General features: G+C 43.0%; 2 protein-coding genes across 6 annotated transcripts in view; one reads left to right on the top strand and one right to left on the bottom strand.

Annotated features, from left to right (window-relative positions):
- The window catches only part of CMC2 (C-X9-C motif containing 2), a 35,362-nt gene extending 28,740 nt beyond the window's left edge, over positions 1-6,622 (bottom strand). The window contains exon 1 of one of the 2 annotated variants that reach the window (XM_060788185.2): positions 6,410-6,622. The gene's annotated coding sequence lies outside the window, so the exon portion shown is untranslated. The remainder of the gene's footprint in view (positions 1-6,409) is intronic. The other variant, XM_060788186.2, reaches the window with a different exon arrangement.
- A 163-nt stretch (positions 6,623-6,785) lies between these two features.
- Positions 6,786-17,203, top strand: part of CENPN (centromere protein N) — a 34,369-nt gene continuing 23,951 nt past the window's right edge. Inside the window, exons 1-3 of one of the 4 annotated variants that reach the window (XM_067471035.1) lie at positions 6,786-6,891; positions 11,570-11,750; positions 16,423-16,468. In XM_067471035.1, coding sequence (XP_067327136.1) covers positions 6,836-6,891; positions 11,570-11,750; positions 16,423-16,468 — 283 coding nt within the window. In that variant the 5' untranslated portion in view covers positions 6,786-6,835. The remainder of the gene's footprint in view (positions 6,892-11,569; positions 11,751-16,422; positions 16,469-17,203) is intronic. The other 3 variants (XM_067471034.1, XM_060788039.2, XM_067471036.1) reach the window with 3 other exon arrangements.

Raw genomic sequence — 17,203 nt, 5'->3', positions numbered from 1 at the left:
AGTATTATTTTATTAGATTTATTATTATTATTATTATTATTATTATTATTATTACACTTACATTATTTTACTCTATTATTTTTATTACATTTATTATTTTACTCTATTATTATTATGCTCTATTGTTATTAGTTATTATTTTACTATATTATTACATTTCTTATTTTACTCTACTAATCTAGGCTGAAAAATGCGGTATAGAAATAAAGCAAATAAATAATAAATAATAATACTTAGTATTGTTATTATGTTTATTATTTTACTCTATTGTTACTGTTATTTTTATTATTACATTTATTATTTTACTCTATCATTATTATTGGAAGGATACGTAAGCACATTTCCATTGAAGAAGGTTAGAATGATAGTTTCATCAGAATTGGAAAGTCTTATTTTAAATTACAGCTTTATGTAAATATTAAAAACATTTCACCTACTGATGCCTCAATTAATGTAATTTTATTGGCATCTATTTTTATGTTGAAATTTATCACTAGTGGCTGCATTTCCCACCCTCAGTTTACACTCGAATCAATACGTTTTCCTAGTTTTTTGAGGTCAAATTAGGTGGGTCGGCTTATACTCAAGTATATACGGTACCTTTGTGCGTTCACAAGACGACTAGGTGTTTCTCCAGACATGACTGAAGGTTTCCACATTCAGGCAAAGTAAAAATCAATATATATATATGGCCACACGGTGGTGTAGTGGCCACAAAAAGCGGCCTGTTTTTTTTAAAAAAAATGCCCTTTTAAAGTAACTAACTACCAATATTGCCAGAACCACAGTTTCAATAGAATTTGAATTGCAGAGATGCCTTCTGGCTCTATTTTGCAAGCCCATTAAGTTGTGATATCTTCAGATGCTGGCTATCTCAGAAGACAACGGAATTCCAGACAAGAAACAATCACGGCCAATTAACAACTCCCAACAAAGGACCCCTCAAGCAGGAAGCAGCCAGGCCTTAAAGCTGCAAGGCCATCCGGTGCTAATCAAGGTGACCAACTGCAACATTCACACTTGCCTCCAACAGACAATAGTTCTTTCTCCCACCCTGAACATTCCAAAGATATATAAACCTCACTTGCTGAAGATGTCTGCCATAGATGCAGCCGAAACGTCAGGAGAGAATGCTTCTGGGACATGGCCAGACAGCCTGGAAAACTCACAGTAACCCAGTATTATCATTGTTGTTATTATTATTATTATTATTATTATTATTATTACTATTATCCCACAGCACGGAGCCATGATAGTTAAAAGTGAAAACTGCATTAATTCGAGAGTGTAGATGCATTCTTTTTAAGAATTGAAGCTGCAATTTTTCTGGTATTGAATTTCACTTGGCTGAATAGATCAATAGGTACCACTCAGGCGGGAAGGCAAGGACGCTTGATGCAATCATGCCGGCCACATGACCTTGGAGGCAGACAATGCCGGCTCTTCAGCCTAGAAATGGAGATGAGCACCAACCCCCAGAGTCAGACACGACTGGACTTTCTGACTCTTTGTAACCTCATGGACAAGCCCACGCCAGAGCTCCCTGTTGGCCGTCAGCAACCCCAGCTCCTTCAAGGTCAAGCCAGTCACTTTAAGGATGCCATCCATCCATCTTGCCCTTGGTTGTCCCCTCTCCCTTTTTCCTTCCATTTTCCCCAGCATCATACTCTTCTCTAAGCTTTCCTTTCTTCTCATGATGTGGTCAAAGTACTCCATCTTTGCCTCTACTATCCTTCCTTCCAATGAGTAGTCAGGCTTTATTTCCTGAAGTATGGACTGGTTGAATCTTCTAGCGGTCCAAGGTACTCTCAGAACTTTCCTCCAACACCACAGTTCAAAAGCATCTATCTTCCTTCGCTCAGTCTTCCCTATGGTCCAGCTCTCACATCCGTAGGTGACTATGGGGAATACCATTGCTTTAACTATGCGGATCTTCGTTGCCAGTGTGATGTCTCCACTCTTCACTATTTTATCAAGATTGGTCATTGCTCTTCTCCCAAGAAGTAAGCGTCTCATGATTTCCTGGCTGCACTCTGAGTCTGCAGTAATCTTTGCACCTAGAAATACAAAGTCTGTCATGGCCTCCGCATTTTCTCGCTCTATTTTCCAGTTGTCAATCATTCTTGTTGCCGTAATATTTTTTTATGTTTAGCTGCAACCCAGCTTTTGCACTTTCTTCTTTCACCTTGATTAGAAGGCTCCTCAGCTCCTCCTCACTTTCAGCCATCAAAGTGGTGTCATCTGCATATCTAAGGTTGTTAATGTTGCTTCCCGCAATTTTAACCCCAGCCTTGCATTCCTCAAGCCCCGAACATAGCATGATGTGTTCTGCATACAAGTTGAATAGGTTGGGGGAGAGGATACAATCCTGCTGTACGCCTTTCCCAATCTTGAACCATATATATCTATATAAATAAAAACGTAATGTACATTTGTGGGATTAACAGAACTCAAAAACCACTGGACGAATTGACACCAAATTTGGCCACAAGACACCTACTAACGCAAGGAGTGACCATCACTCAAAAAATTGATTTTGTCATTTGGGAGTTGTAGTTGCTGGAATTTATAGTTCACCTACAATCAAAGAGAATTCTGAACTCCACCAATGATGGAATTGAACCAAACTTGGCACACAGGACTCCCGTGACCAACAGAAAATACTGGAAGGAATTGGTGGGCACTGACCTTGAGTTTGGGAGTTGTAGTTCACCTACATCCAGAGAGCACTGTGGATCTGGACCAAACTTGGCACAAATATTCCATATGCCCAAATATGAACACAGATGGAGGTTGGGGGAAATAGACCTTGACGTTTGGAAATTGTAGTTGCTGGGATTTATAGTTCACCTACAATCAAAGGGCATTCTGAACCCCACCAACGACAGAATTGGGGCAAACTTCCCACACACAACCCCCATGACAAACAGAAAATACTTAAGGCTATCCAGTCCAACTCCCTTCGCCAGGACAAGAATACGTAATCAAAGTCCTCCTGACAAAGAGCCATCCAGCCATAGATATAGATATGATTCACACACACAGATATAGTATCATAGATTTGAAAGGGACTCCTAAAGAAGGAGAATTACATGTTGCATGTTCCAGAGCAGGGGTCCTCAAACTAAGGCCCGGGGGCCGGATGTGGCCCTCCAAGGGCATTTACCCGGCCCTCGCTCAGGTCAATCTATGTCTGAAATGACTTGAAAGCTCACAACAACAACAATCCTATCTCATCAGCCAAAAGCAGGCCCACATTTCCCATTGAAATACTTGTAAGTTTATATTTATTAAAACCGTTCTTCATTTTAATTATTGTATTCTTTTAAAGTGTTTTTGCACTACAAATAAGATATGTGCACAGGGATTCATTCATGTTTTTTCAAATTAAAATACAGCCCTTCAACAGTTTGAGGGACTGTGACCTGGCCCTCTGTTTAAAATGTTTGTGGAGCCCTGTTCCAGAGTAAGCAAACCAGACAATTTCCACATCAACACTGACAAAGAAACAAGAAATACTGTATTGTCGAAGGCTTTCATGGCCGGAATCACTGGGTTGTTGTAGGTTTATATATCTGTGGAATGACCAGGGTGAGACAAAGGACTCTTGTCTGCTGGAGCTAGGTGTGAATGTTTCAACTGACCACCTTGATTAGCATATAATGACCTGACAGTGCCTAGGGCAAACTTTTGTTGAGAGGTGATTAGATGTCCTTGTTTGTTTCCTCTCTGTTGTTGTGCTGTTATAATTTTAGAGCTTTTTAATACTGGTAGCCAGATTTTGTTCATTTTCATGGTTTCCTCCTCTCTGTTGAAATTGTCCGCATGCTTGTGTATTTCAATGGCTTCTCTGTGTAGTCTGACATGGTGGTTGTGAGAGTGGTCCAGCATTTCCGTGTTCTCAAACAAAATTCTGTGTCCAGGTTGGTTCATCAGGTGCTCTGCTATGGCTGATTTCTCTGGTTGAAGAAGTCTGCAGTGCCTTTCATGTTCCTTGATTCGTGTTTGGGCAATGCTGCTGCGTTTGGTGGTCCCTATGTAGACTTGTCCACAGCTGCATGGTATCCGGTAGACTCCTGCAGAAGTGAGAGGATCCCTCTTGTCCTTTGCGGAACGTAGCATTTGTTGGATTTTCTTGGTGGGTCTGTATATAGTTTGTATGTTGTGTTTCCTCATCAGCTTCCCTATGCAGTCAGTGGTTCCCTTACTCAATGTACCCAAAAGCAAACACTGGTGGAGTTTGGAGGAAATAGACTACAACAAATGTAACTACAACTCACATTTGTGAGTTGTAGTTACTGGGATTTATAGTTCCCCTACAATCAAAGAGCATTCCGAGCCACACCAAAGTTAGAATTGGGCCAAACTTGGCACACAGAACCACCATGATCTGTTGAAAACACTAACTTTCTGATGGTCTTTGGTGATCCTTCTGACACCCCCTCACAACCCCCTCCCCCAAGGGTCCTGACCCTCAGGTTGAGAAATGCTGCATTAAGGCCATCCAGTCCAAATCCCTTCACTAGGGCAAGAAAATGTAATCAGAACCATCCAGCCATATGATTCACACACACACATATAAAGTACCATAGACAGATATGGTATCATAGATTTGAAAGAGACCCCTAAAGAAGGACAATGACATGTTGCCTGTTCCAGAGTAGGCAGACCAGACCATCTCCACATCAACACTGACAAAGAAACAACAAGAAATACTGTTTACCCACAAGCAGAAAGATATTGCATATATTTGAAACCAACACGTTCTCATTACTTTATTTTCCAGATCACCAGAATGGGCCACAGCAATGCATGGCAGGGGATGGCTATATATATATTCTTAGACATTTGTTCTAAAGCATACTTTTTTTGGTTCTAACTAATGAGATATATATATATATCATTAGCAAGAACAAACTTTTGTTGAGAGGTGATTAGAGAGTTTCATCTATGCTGATGATCGTGCCATTACTGCTCAAGCAGGGAGCTTTGAGACAGTAGAACAGAAGCTCTCCGAAGCTCTAGGTGCTCTTACTGCCTATTACAGGGAAAACCAGCGGATCCCCAACCCATCTAAAGCACAGACATGTGCCTTTCATCTCAAGAACAGAGAAGCATCCCGAGCTCTGAAGATCACCTGGAAAGGAATCCCACCGGAGCATTGCAGCGCACCCAAATACCTGGGAGTCACTCTGGACCATGCTCTGACCCACAAGAAGCACTGCCTGAACATCAAGCAAAAGGTGGGCGCCAGAAACAATATCATACGAAAGCTGACTGGCACAACCTGGGGATCACAACCAGATACAGTGAAGACATCTGCCCTTGCGCTGTGCTACTCTGCTGCTTACGCATGCCCAGTGTGGAACACATCTCATCACACTAAAACAGTGGATGTGGCTCTTAATGAGACATGCCGCATTATCACGGGGTGTCTGCGCCCTACACCACTGGAGAAATTACACTGCTTAGCCGGTATTGCACCACCTGACATCCGCCGGGAAGTAGCAGCCAGTAGTGAAAGGACCAAGGCAGAGACATCTCCAGCTCAACTCCTATTTGGGTATCAGCCAGCATGTCAACAACCTAAATCTAGAAATAGTTTTCTAAGATCTACAGAGACACTCGCTGGAACATCTCAGCACATGAGACTCCAAAAGAGGCAGGCCCAAATGCAGAACCTCAACCGATGGCTGATACCAAATGAGAGACTCCCCCCTGGGCACACAGAAGACTGGGCAACTTGGAAGGCGCTGAACAGACTGCACTCTGGCACCACGAGATGCAGAGCCAACCTTAAGAAATGGGGCTACAAAGTGGAATCCACGACATGCGAGTGTAAAGAAGAGCAAACCACAGACCACCTACTGCTATGCAACCTGAGCCCTGCCACATGCACAATGGAGGACCTTCTTGCAGCAACACCAGAAGCACTCCAAGTGGCCAGATACTGGTCAAAGGACATTTAATCAACTACCAAACTCACACATTTTTTATTTTGTCTGTTTGTTTGCTTTGTTTTGTTAGAAATGTAATATAATGGACTGGTTGTTCTGACACGACAAATAAAAAAAGCTAAAACAAAAAAAAGTATGCTTTAGAACAAATGTCTAAGTATCAAAGAGTTGGTAGAGAGCTCGGTGGCCATCCAATCCAACCCCATTCTGCCAAGAAGCAAGACAATCGCACCAAAGCACCCCTGGCAGATGGCCATCCAGCCTCTGCTTAAAAGCCTCCATTGCAGTTCCAGGGAAGGTTAAAGACCTCATCAAACCTGTATTTCCGACCATTTCACTTCTGGTCAGTCCATAATGATTTCCTCTTCCTATAACAATAGCAACCCCAATAGCCATCTTTCTCTATCTGGCTTTCATTTATGAATATATTGAATTGAATATATATAACTTACCAATCCTACTATATATATTTTTTCTACGTTCCTCAAAACAACAAAAGATTTTTGAGTTTTCCTTTCTCGAGTCTAAGTTTGACACTACTGTGAGGGAGGGAGGGAGGGAGGGAGGAGGGGGAAAAACACAGGAAGAGCATCAACCGGAAGCAAAGCTCACGCGACCGGAAGCTGTTATGTCCCGAAGACTAGAGAAAGGCTTCCCGCTGTCATTTTCAGAGTCGGTAGTGCGCATGCGCCGATCGAGCCCTTCTCTTTTTCTCTCTCTCTCTCCCCCCCTCCCACACATGCGCGCGCGCAACCGCTCTTAGTGGTGATTGGCTGGGGAGGTTGCGAGGGCGCCTGCTGATTGGCTGGGGTGGTTGGGAGCGAGCGCGGCCGCTGATTGGGTGATTCGAAGAGGAGAGGCGGCAACGACGGAACTAAATGAAGATGGCGGAGAAGCGGCCGAGGGAGAGTTTGCAGCACAGCCCGCCCTCGAAGTAAGTAGGCCTTGAGGTCGCTTCGCCTCATTCGTGCATTTCCAGGATGCCAGGCTGAATCAACAGTTGCCTCAGACAGCAGCGTAGAATGCCGATACAGTTAAAACCCGTGGGCTGTTGTGAGCTCTAAACATGTTTAATGACAGGCCGAGCTTCTCGTATGCCTTTGCAAAAATGTTTAGAGTGGCTTGTTGGTCTTCTTCTGTATGCGCACAGACGACATTGTCATCAGCATACTGGAGTTCTATAACAGATATTGTTGTAACCTTGGTTTTGGCTTTCAGTCTGCTGAGGTTAAATTATTATTATTAACTTTATTTGTACCCCGCTAGCATCTCCCAAAGGACTCGATGCGGCTTACAAAGGCCAAGGCCTCAAAACACAGCATAACAATACAACACCTAAAGCAAAACACCTAAAGCAAAAACAATTAAAGCAATATTAAACAACAAGCAATAAACAATACACTAAGACACAACAAAACTGGGCCGGGCCAGAGTAATGGGTACAGGATTAAAAGTGCTGATGTGACAGGTGATATGTAAGGCTTATAGGGCAAGCTGGAATGTGTCCAGAAGGACGACTAAAATGATCAAGGGTCTGGAAAACAAGCCCTATGAGGAGTGGCTTAGGGAACTGGGCATGTTTAGCCTGAAGAAGAGAAGGCTGAGAGGAGATATGATAGCCATGTATAAATATGTGAGAGGAAGCCACAGGGAGTAGGGAGCAAGCTTGTTTTCTGCTTCCTTGGAGACTAGGACGCGGAACAATGGCTTCAAACTACAAGAGAGGAGATTCCATCTGAACATTAGGAAGAACTTCCTGACTGTGAGAGCCGTTCAGCAGTGGAACTCTCTGCCCCGGAGTGTGGTGGAGGCTCCTTCTTTGGAAGCTTTTAAGCAGAGGCTGGATGGCCATTTGTCAGGGGTGATTTGAATGCAATATTCCTGCTTCTTGGCAGAATGGGGTTGGACTGGATGGCCCATGAGGTCTCTTCCAACTCTTTGATTCTATGATTCTAAGTGCAGAGTACGATGTGCAGCAATCTTAGTTCTAATAAAGTGCTTCTGGGACTTGTTATTGGAGGTTCCTATTCTGGAAAGGCACATCGGAACAGCCAGGTCTTCAAGTTCTTTCTAAAGACTGCCAACGTAGGGACCTGTATAATGTCTTTAGGAAGGGTGTTCCAGAGTCAGGGGCCACCACAGAAAAGGCCCTCTCTTGTGTCCCCACCAAACACGCCTGTGACGCTGGCGGGATCATGAGCAGGGCCTCTCCAGATGAACGAAGTGAACGCGTGTGTTCATAAATGGAGATACGGTCACGCAGGTAGGATGCTCCCAAACCGCTTAGGGCTTTGTAGGTAAGCACCTGCACCTTAAATTGGAAAATAAACGGCAGCGAGTGGAGCTCCTTGAACAGGAGGGTTGACCTCTCTCTGTAAGGAGCCCCAGTTAACATCCTGGCTGCTGCCCGTTGGACCAGTTGGAATTTCCGAGCCGTTTTCAAGGGCAGCCCCACGTAGAGCGCATTACAGTAATCCAATCTAGAGGTGACCAAGGCATGGACCACCCCGGCCAGATCAGCCTTCGCGAGCTATGGTCGCAGCCTCAATTATGCACGAGTCTCAATTGTGCAAAAGCCCTCCCAGACACCGCCGACGCCTGAGCCTCAAGGGTAAGCAATGAATCCAAGAGGACTCCCAAACTGCGGACCTGTGGCTTCAGGGGGAGTGTAACCCCGTCCAACACAGGTTGCCACCCTATACCCCGATCCAGTTTACGATCGACCAGGAGGACCTCTGTCCAACTTGCCATCTGTCCGATAGATGATGACAATGTCTGGGTTGTAGGTTTTTTCGGGCTATATGACCATGGTCTAGAGGCATTCTCTCCTGACGTTTTGCCTGCATCTATGGCAAGCATCCTCAGAGGTAGTGAGGTGACAATGTCGTCTGTGCACATTCAGAAGAAGACCTACAAGCCACTCTAAACACCTTCACAGAAGCATACGAGAAGCTCAGCCTGTCATTGAACATTGAGAAAACCAAAGTTCATTTCCAGCAGTCACCAGCCAATCCCTCTCCAATGCCAAAAATACAGTTTAATGGCATAACATTAGAAAATGTTGACCATTTCTGCTCCCTTGGCAGCCACCTCTCCACCAAAGTCAACATTGACACTGAAATACAACACCGCCTGAGCATGCTGAGTGCAGCATTTTTCCGAATGAAGTAGAGAGTGTTTGAGCGATACCAAGGTGCTTGTCTATAAAGCTATTGTCCTCCCAACCCTGCTATACGCCTGCGAAACGTGGACTGTCTACAGACGTCACATGCAACTCCTGGAACGATTCCATCAGTGCTGTCTCCGGAAAATCCTGTAAATCTCTTGGGAAGTCAGGCAGACAAATGTCAGCGTGCTGGAAGAAGCAAAGACCACCAGCATAGAAGCGATGGTCCTCTGCCATCAACTCCGCTGGACCGGCCATGTTGTCTGGATGCCCGACCACCGTCTCCCAAAGCAGTTGCTCTACTCCGAATTCAAGAATGGAAAATGGAATGTTGGAGGACAGGAAAAGAGATGGAAAAGAGATTTAGATGGGCTCAAAGCCAACCTCAAAATCTCTGGCATAGACACTGAGAACTAGGAAGCCCTGGCCCTTGAGCGCTCCAGTTGGAGGTCAGCTGTGACCAGCAGTGCTGCAGCATTTGAACAGGCACGAATGGAGGGTGAAAGAGAGAACTGTGCCAAGAGGATGATGTGTCAAGCCAACCCCGACCAAGACCGCCTTCCACCTGGAAACCAATGCCCTCACTGCGGGAGAAGATGCAGGTCAAGAATGGGGCTCCACAGCCACCTATGGATCTACAAGAATACTGATGATGGAAGACTATCCTACTCGTCCAACGAGGGATTGCCTAAGTAAGTAAAGTGTTGTGAGTTTTCCAGGCTGTTTGGCCATATTCCAGAAGCATTCCCTCCTGACATATCGCCTGCATCTATGGCAGGCATCCTCAGAGGTTGTGAGGTTAATTAAAATCAGCTTGAAAGTCATGACAGGCCGCTGAAGAATAACAGAAAGAGACAGATGGTGTATTTAGCACGTTCAGGTTGTGCTGAATTTTTGTCGAACTGGAATGTTTATTTTGTCGAACTGGAATGTTTATTTTTGTAGATGTAGATGGAAAATATGGTTTCGACTCTGAGAAAGTGAATCTACACCAGGCATGGGCAAACATGTGCCCTCCAGGTGTTTTGGACTTCAACTCCCACCATCTTTGGTTAGAAAATGGATTTTTTTGTATTTGGGTACTTAATTATTCATCGCATTCTGTAGAATAGAACCTCATGTCAATAAACAATTGGGAGTTATTCAGCTTTAGTGTAAAAATAAATCTGTCTGATTTTTTTCACAACTTTCAGATCCCATCAACACTGCCATACAAAATCTGATTTATCTGATTTGAACCAGAGTATATGACAGTATAGACTCATATAATCCATTTCAAAGTATATAATCTGGATTATATGGTTTGATAATCTGGAGCGACGTACAGGGAACATACAACACCTTTGTTACGGCAACTCCACTGGCTACTGATCAGCTTCCGAGCACAATTCAAAGTGCTGGTTTTAACCTTTAAAGCCTTAAACGGTTCTGACCCAGACTACCTGTCCAAACGAATCTCCTGTTACGAACCATCACAAAGTTTAAGATCTTCAGGAGAGGCCCTGCTCTCGATCCCACCACTATCGCAAACACAGTTGATGAGGACGAGAGACAGGGCCTTCTCAGCAGTGGTCCCCCGCCTATGGAATGCCCTCCCTAGAGATGTCAGATTGGCCACCTCCCTCTTGTCTTTTAGAAGGAAAATTAAGACCTGGTTATGGGACCAAGCGTTTGATCAGTAAGCAGCAAGTGGAAGAAGATCACACAACTTATGGCAATGAATTGACCCGGACTGGTTTTTGGATTTCGATTTTAATGGATGTGTCTTAATTAATTTTTTAAGTTGTTGATTTAATTTTTTAACATTTTGATTGTACTGTGGTTGTTTTTATGTTAGTCCGCCCTGAGTCCCTTTTCGGGGGGTATAAATATAAGAAATAAATAAATAATAAATAAATTATATGGCATTGTAGATCCAGCTTCATATTTCCTTGATCATGGGCTGCTGTAGCCTTAAATTTTAAAAAGGCTTCGGCTGTTTTATAAATAAGTGGTTATACTTGCCACTGGAGCCCTTGGTGGCGCAGTGGGTTAAAGCGCTGAGCTGCTGAAAGTTTGCAGATTCGAATCTGGGGAACGGCGTGAGCTCCCACTGCTAGCCCCAGCTTCTGTTAACCAAGCAGTTCAAAAACATCCAAATGTGAGTAGGTAGTGCTCCGGTGGGACGGTAACAGCGCTCCATGAAGTCACGGCAGCCACATGACCTTGGAGGTGTCTAGAGACAACGCCGGCTCTTTGGCTTAAATGGAGATCAGCACTAACCACCAGTCGGACACGACTGGACTTAATGTCAGGGGAAAACCTTTTCCTTTACCTTATTTGCCACTTATTTTGAAATGTGTGCCGAATGAACACTTAACATTGAAGGAATCGTGTTCCCTGCTCTGGCTATAAGGTCAAAAGTATCCCAGAATGCAAGCCCTGTGTTTTTTTGTTTTTTTTTAAGGGTCTTCATTATGGATGTGACAGTCGCGGAATACATTCGGAGAACAGTGCTGCGAATCCCGCGTTCGGAAGCCAGAACAATGTTGACCAAGTGGAAGTTTCTTTCTGACTCCCAGCTTCAGTCTTTAAACACGAATCAGAAGAAAGAAAACATATCAAAAGAAGTTGTTGAACTCTGTCAGGTGAGAACAAGGTCTAGAACAGGCACGAGCAAACTTTGGCCCTCCAGGTGTTTTGGACTTCAGCATCCACAATTGTGGGACTTGAAGTCCAAAACACCCAGTGGGCAAAAGTTTGACAAGGCCTGGTCTAAAAAGATTTGTTTTTGTGAAACTTCTCCAAACATTTTGTTAATAATCCTATTTCAAAACAGTGCGTAAAAGGCATTGATGTTTGTTTCGTATTTAGATTGATAGAGATATTAAAATGGAGCCTCAGAAACAATCTTATTTGTGGCCTACATTTTAAATATGTATCATTTCAGTATGACCTAATAGCCATGTTCTTTGCTTTATATTAAACTGGAACCAATTTATCCTGGGCCCTTCCACACAGTCCTATATCCCAGAAATCAAGGCAGAAAATCCCACAATATCCGCTTTGAACTGGGTTATCTGTGTCTACATAGCCATGTATAACAGTTAAAAGCAAAAAATGTGGGATTTTATTCAGCTGTGTAAAAGGGATTCCTATTTACTTGAATCTAATTCTCACCTTTTTGGGTTGAATTACTTCACCAAAATTAGGGTGTGGATTAAATTTGCGTATATGGTGATCTATGGGCGATATCCACTTTGAACTGGGTTACTTGAGTCCACACTCCGATAATGTAGGATTTTCTGCATTGATATGCTGGGATACAGGGCGGTGTGGAAGGGTCCTAAGTACTGAGTCAAAGCAAAAAGAGAAACTGTTTCAGGGGCACCAGAAGCTCCTCTTTGAGGGACAACATCTCAAAGTTAATTGCCAAGTTCAATGCTGCGCAATCCTGGGATTTGTAGTTTGGTGAGACATCAGCATGCTTTGGCAGAGAAGTCTCTCTAGACCTTGAAAAACTACAGTTCCCATGATTCCATAGCATTGAACCAAAACAGTTAAAAGTGGATTCGTTCTACAGCATAGGTGAACCCAAAGTTTTCTTTTCTATTTATAGAAGTTTTGGTATCCTAAAACTTTTGTTTTTAAAAGAAGGGATATTAAGCAACCAGCAACAGTAATACACCTCTTTGGGCTAAAGTACAAAATGTGCGCTTTTTGCCACTGCGCATTACATTCAGCAGCAAATTTGGTTTCAGTGTTTTGAAAGTAGAAGTGGGCATTAAATTCAATGGCACACTAAACTCGAGTAAATATAGTTTATATTTATTTATCATGTCATCAGCAACCATTGTATTACAACTCTAACAGAGCAAAACAAACACACAGATTAAAAAGAAAAAGGAAAAAAAACACACAGATTTTGCAAATTTGGTATTTGGTTAAATGTCCTTTGACCAGTATCTGGCCACTTGGAGTGCCTCTGGGGTTGCCGCAAGAAGGTCCTCCCTTGTGCATGTGGCAGGGCTCAGGGTGCATTGCAGCAGGTGGTCAGTGATTTGCTCTTCTCCACACTCGCATGCCGAGGATTCCACCCTGTAGCCCCATTTCTTAAGATTGGCTCTGCATCTCGTGGTGCCAGAGCGCAGTCTGTTCAGTGCCTTCCAAGTCGCCCAGTCTTCTGAGTGCCCAGGGGGGAGTCTCTCATCTGGTATCACCCATGAATTGAGGTGCTGGGTTTGGGCCTGCCACTTTTGGACTCTCGCTTGCTGGGGTGTTCCAGCGAGTGTCTTTGTAGATCTAAGAAAACTATGTCTTCATTTAAATCGTTGACATGCTGGCTGATACCCAAACAGGGGATGAGCTGGAGATGTCTCTGCCTTTGTCCTTTCACTATTGGCTGCTACTTCCCGGCGGATGTCAGGTGGTGCAATACCGGCTAAGCAGTGTAATTTCTCCAGTGGTGTGGGGCGCAGACACCCTGTGATAATGCGGCATGTCTCATTAAGAGCCACATCTACTGTTTTGGTGTGGTGAGATGTGTTCCACATTGGGCATGCATACTCAGCAGCAGAGTAGCATAGCGCAAGGGCAGATGTCTTCACTGTGTCTGGTTGTGATCCCCAGGTTGTGCCAGTCAGCTTTCGTATGATGTTGTTCCTAGCGCCCACTTTTTGTTTGATGTTCAGGCAGTGCTTCTTGTAGGTCAGAGCACGGTCCAAAGTGACTCCCAGGTATTTGGGTGTGTTGCAATGCTCCAGTGGGATTCCTTCCCAGGTAATCCTCAGAGCTCGGGATGCTTGTCTGTTCTTAAGGTGAAAGGCGCATGTCTGTGTTTTAGATGGATTAGGGATCAGTTGGTTTTCCCTGTAATAGGCAGTAAGAGCACCTAGAGCTTCGGAGAGCTTCTGTTCAACCATCTTAAAGCTCCCTGCTTGAGCAGTAATGGCATGATCATCAGCATAGATGAAACTCTCTGTCCCTTCTGGCAGTGGCTGGTCATTTGTGTAGATGTTGAACATGGATGGAGCAAGCACGCTCCCCTGAAGCAGGCTGTTCTTCTGTTTCCGCCATCTGCTTCTCTGGCCCTGGAACTCAACAAAAAAGCTCCTGTTTTGTAGCAGGTTTCCTATGAGATGGGTGAGGTGGTAGTCCTTTGTGATATTATACATTTTTCTCAGGAGGAGGCGGTGGTTCACAGTATCTTAGGCTGCTGACAAGTCTATGAAGACAGCTCCTGTGATCTGCTGCCTTTCAAAGCCATCTTCTATGTGCTGAGTCAGGTTCAGCACTTGCGATGTGCAGCTTTTGCCTTTTCTGAAGCCAGCTTGCTGTGGGATCAGACAGGGGTCTATTTTTTCCATAATTCTATGTAAAATAGGTCTCTCCAGAACTTTGTAGAGGTGGCACAACAGGGAGATTGGTCTGTAGCTTTTTGGGTCATTACGGTCTTTGCCTGGCTTCAAGATGGCGATGACTCTTGCTTTCCTCCAGATTTTGGGGATCTGACAGGATGCAGTGCAGTTGTTCATCAGCTCCAGCAGCCAGCGCCTTGCCTTTGGACCAAAGTTCTTGATTTGTAAATATGGTACTTTAACCTTACTCCTAGTGTAAGGATCCTACTTTTTTTTATATAGTAACATTGATGAATGTGGAGTAACTGTAATTGGCCTATTCAACTTCTTTTGATAGACACAGAGTAATAATAATAATAATAATAATTTTATTTGTTACCCGCCTCTCCTAATGGCTTGTGGCTAGTTATGTTTTTAATGGAAAAGCTTGCGAAGGTGACTCTTCCCCAGGAATGGGCACAGCTTTTAATTATTTTTAATTGGATGGAAAGGAGAGGGAAAATATCCTTGACCTAGTGATGACATTGAACTACAAGCCTCCAGCAACCTCTCCTAGCATAAGGAACAAAACTGAACTCCTTGGGATGCCACAAACCAATGTGCAGGATGTCAAACAGGATCCTCCCAAATGCACCTGAGTACATCCTACTAGGGAGGACTGGTGTCACTATTAAACATCCCAGAAAGGCATCCCATAATGACACACGTTGTGGTAATACCAAGCACAGTCAGTGGGGACACTAGAAAGAGCCTTCACAGTGACTGCGTTTCGGCCCTGGAATTTCCTTCCCAGGGAATCAAGAAAGACTCACTCCTTGCTGTTCTTCTAGTGCCTTGCCAGTTTTAATGCAATTTTAATATTTACTTTTTGTGTTTTGAATTATATAGTTTTTTAAGGGTTATGAGCCACTTTGCATCTCAATTTCCAAAGATAACAATGGAATATACCGTATATACTCGAGTATATACGGTATTCGACCTGAATATAAGCCGAGGCTCCTAATTTTACACAAAAATCTGGGAAAACATTGACTCGAGTATAAGCCAAGGGTGGGAAATGCAGCCCATATGGGTACATTTCAAAATAAAAATAGATATCAATAAAATTATATTGAAGCATTGGCAGGTTAAATGGCTTTGAATATTTTTTTATTATTATTCATGATTTTCCATTGACAATAAAAACAGCTTTGGAGAGGGGGGGAGTGCTTTAGGGTATGGGAAAGAGGGAAATGGTTTTGAATGAAACTGTAATTTAAGTTAAGACTGCCCAACTTTGATTAAACTATTATTCTAACCTTCTTCAATGTAAATGTTCTTATGTATTTTTCCAATAATAATAGAGTAAAATAATAAATATAATAATAATAATAAATAATGGAAATTCAATAATAACACTAATAATAGAGTAAAATAATAAATGTAATAATAATAATAATAAATACATCACACAGTCCTAGACGCTTGGGAAGTGTTCGACTTGTGATTTTGTGATATGAAATCCAGCATATAGATCTCGTTTGCTGTGACATACTGTGCTTTTGTGTCAGTAAAATAATAATAAATAATGGAAATTCAATAATAAAAATAATAATAGAGTAAAATAATAAATGTAATAATAATAATAGAGTAAAATAATGAATGTAATAATAATACGGTAAAAAATGTAAATATAATAATGCATTAAGTAAAATAATAAATGTAATAAAATAATACTAATAACAGAGTAAAATATTAAATAACCTTGACTCAAGTATCAGCCGAGGGGAGCTTTTTCAGCCTAAACAGGGGGATGAAAAACTAGGCTTATACTCGAATATATACAGTACATTTCTGGGAGTTTCATTCATACAATATTCGGAACCCCACATTCCTTTTAGAATTCCTGTTTTATTAGTTTCCTCTCTAAGGGAACAGTAATGATTTAACATAAATTAATACATTGTTTAACATTCTCTTGAAGGAAAACCGTGCAACTATCCAGCATGCAGCAAATCTTGACATGATATGTAAGTAAAGTATTGAAATGTTATCTTGAACTATATAAGAAAAACAAAACTCTTTCTAGCCCATTCTTTTTTTGTGCAGAAGAAAGTTTCTCTATTTAATTAAGCATTCTCCTACATAAACGTGAAGAGGTTTATTCTACTAATGTATGTTTTGCAAATATAAGTTTTAGTGTTTGTGTAACTTAGAAAAAGTTAATCATAGAATCCTAGAGCTGGAAGAGACCTCGTGGGCCATCCAGTCTAGCCCCCTCCCAGGAAAATCACATTCAAAGCACCCCGACAGATGGCCATCCAGCCTCTGTTTAAAAGCCTCCCAAAAAGAAGCCTCCACCACACTCTGGGGCAGAGAGTTCCACTGCTGAATGGCTCTCAACAGGCCCGTAGCCAGGATTTCGATTCGGGGGGGGGGGGGCTGAGTCTGAGTGACAGAGGGTCTACCCTAGCAAACCTTTTGTATTGTTACCCCACTACCCCCATGCATATGGGATATATTGAGTATGGTGATCAGATCATGATATGAATAAACATAACAGTTTAAATAATGCACCAGTAAGGCCTTTTCGCGAACCACCATGAGAATTTCGGGGGGGGGGGGGGGCTGAAGCCCCTCAAGCCCCCCCGCCCCCGGCCACATGCCTGGCTCTCAAAGTCAGGAAGTTCTTCCTAATGTTCACATGGAATCTCCTTTCCTGTAATTTGAAGTCGTTCTGTGTCCTAGTCTCCAGGGCAGCAGAA

Source organism: Anolis sagrei, chromosome 8 (assembly GCF_037176765.1).
Source record: "Anolis sagrei isolate rAnoSag1 chromosome 8, rAnoSag1.mat, whole genome shotgun sequence".
NCBI lineage: Eukaryota > Metazoa > Chordata > Lepidosauria > Squamata > Dactyloidae > Anolis > Anolis sagrei.
Note: the sequence above shows the minus strand (reverse complement) of the source record. Positions and strands in the feature narration are given on the sequence as shown.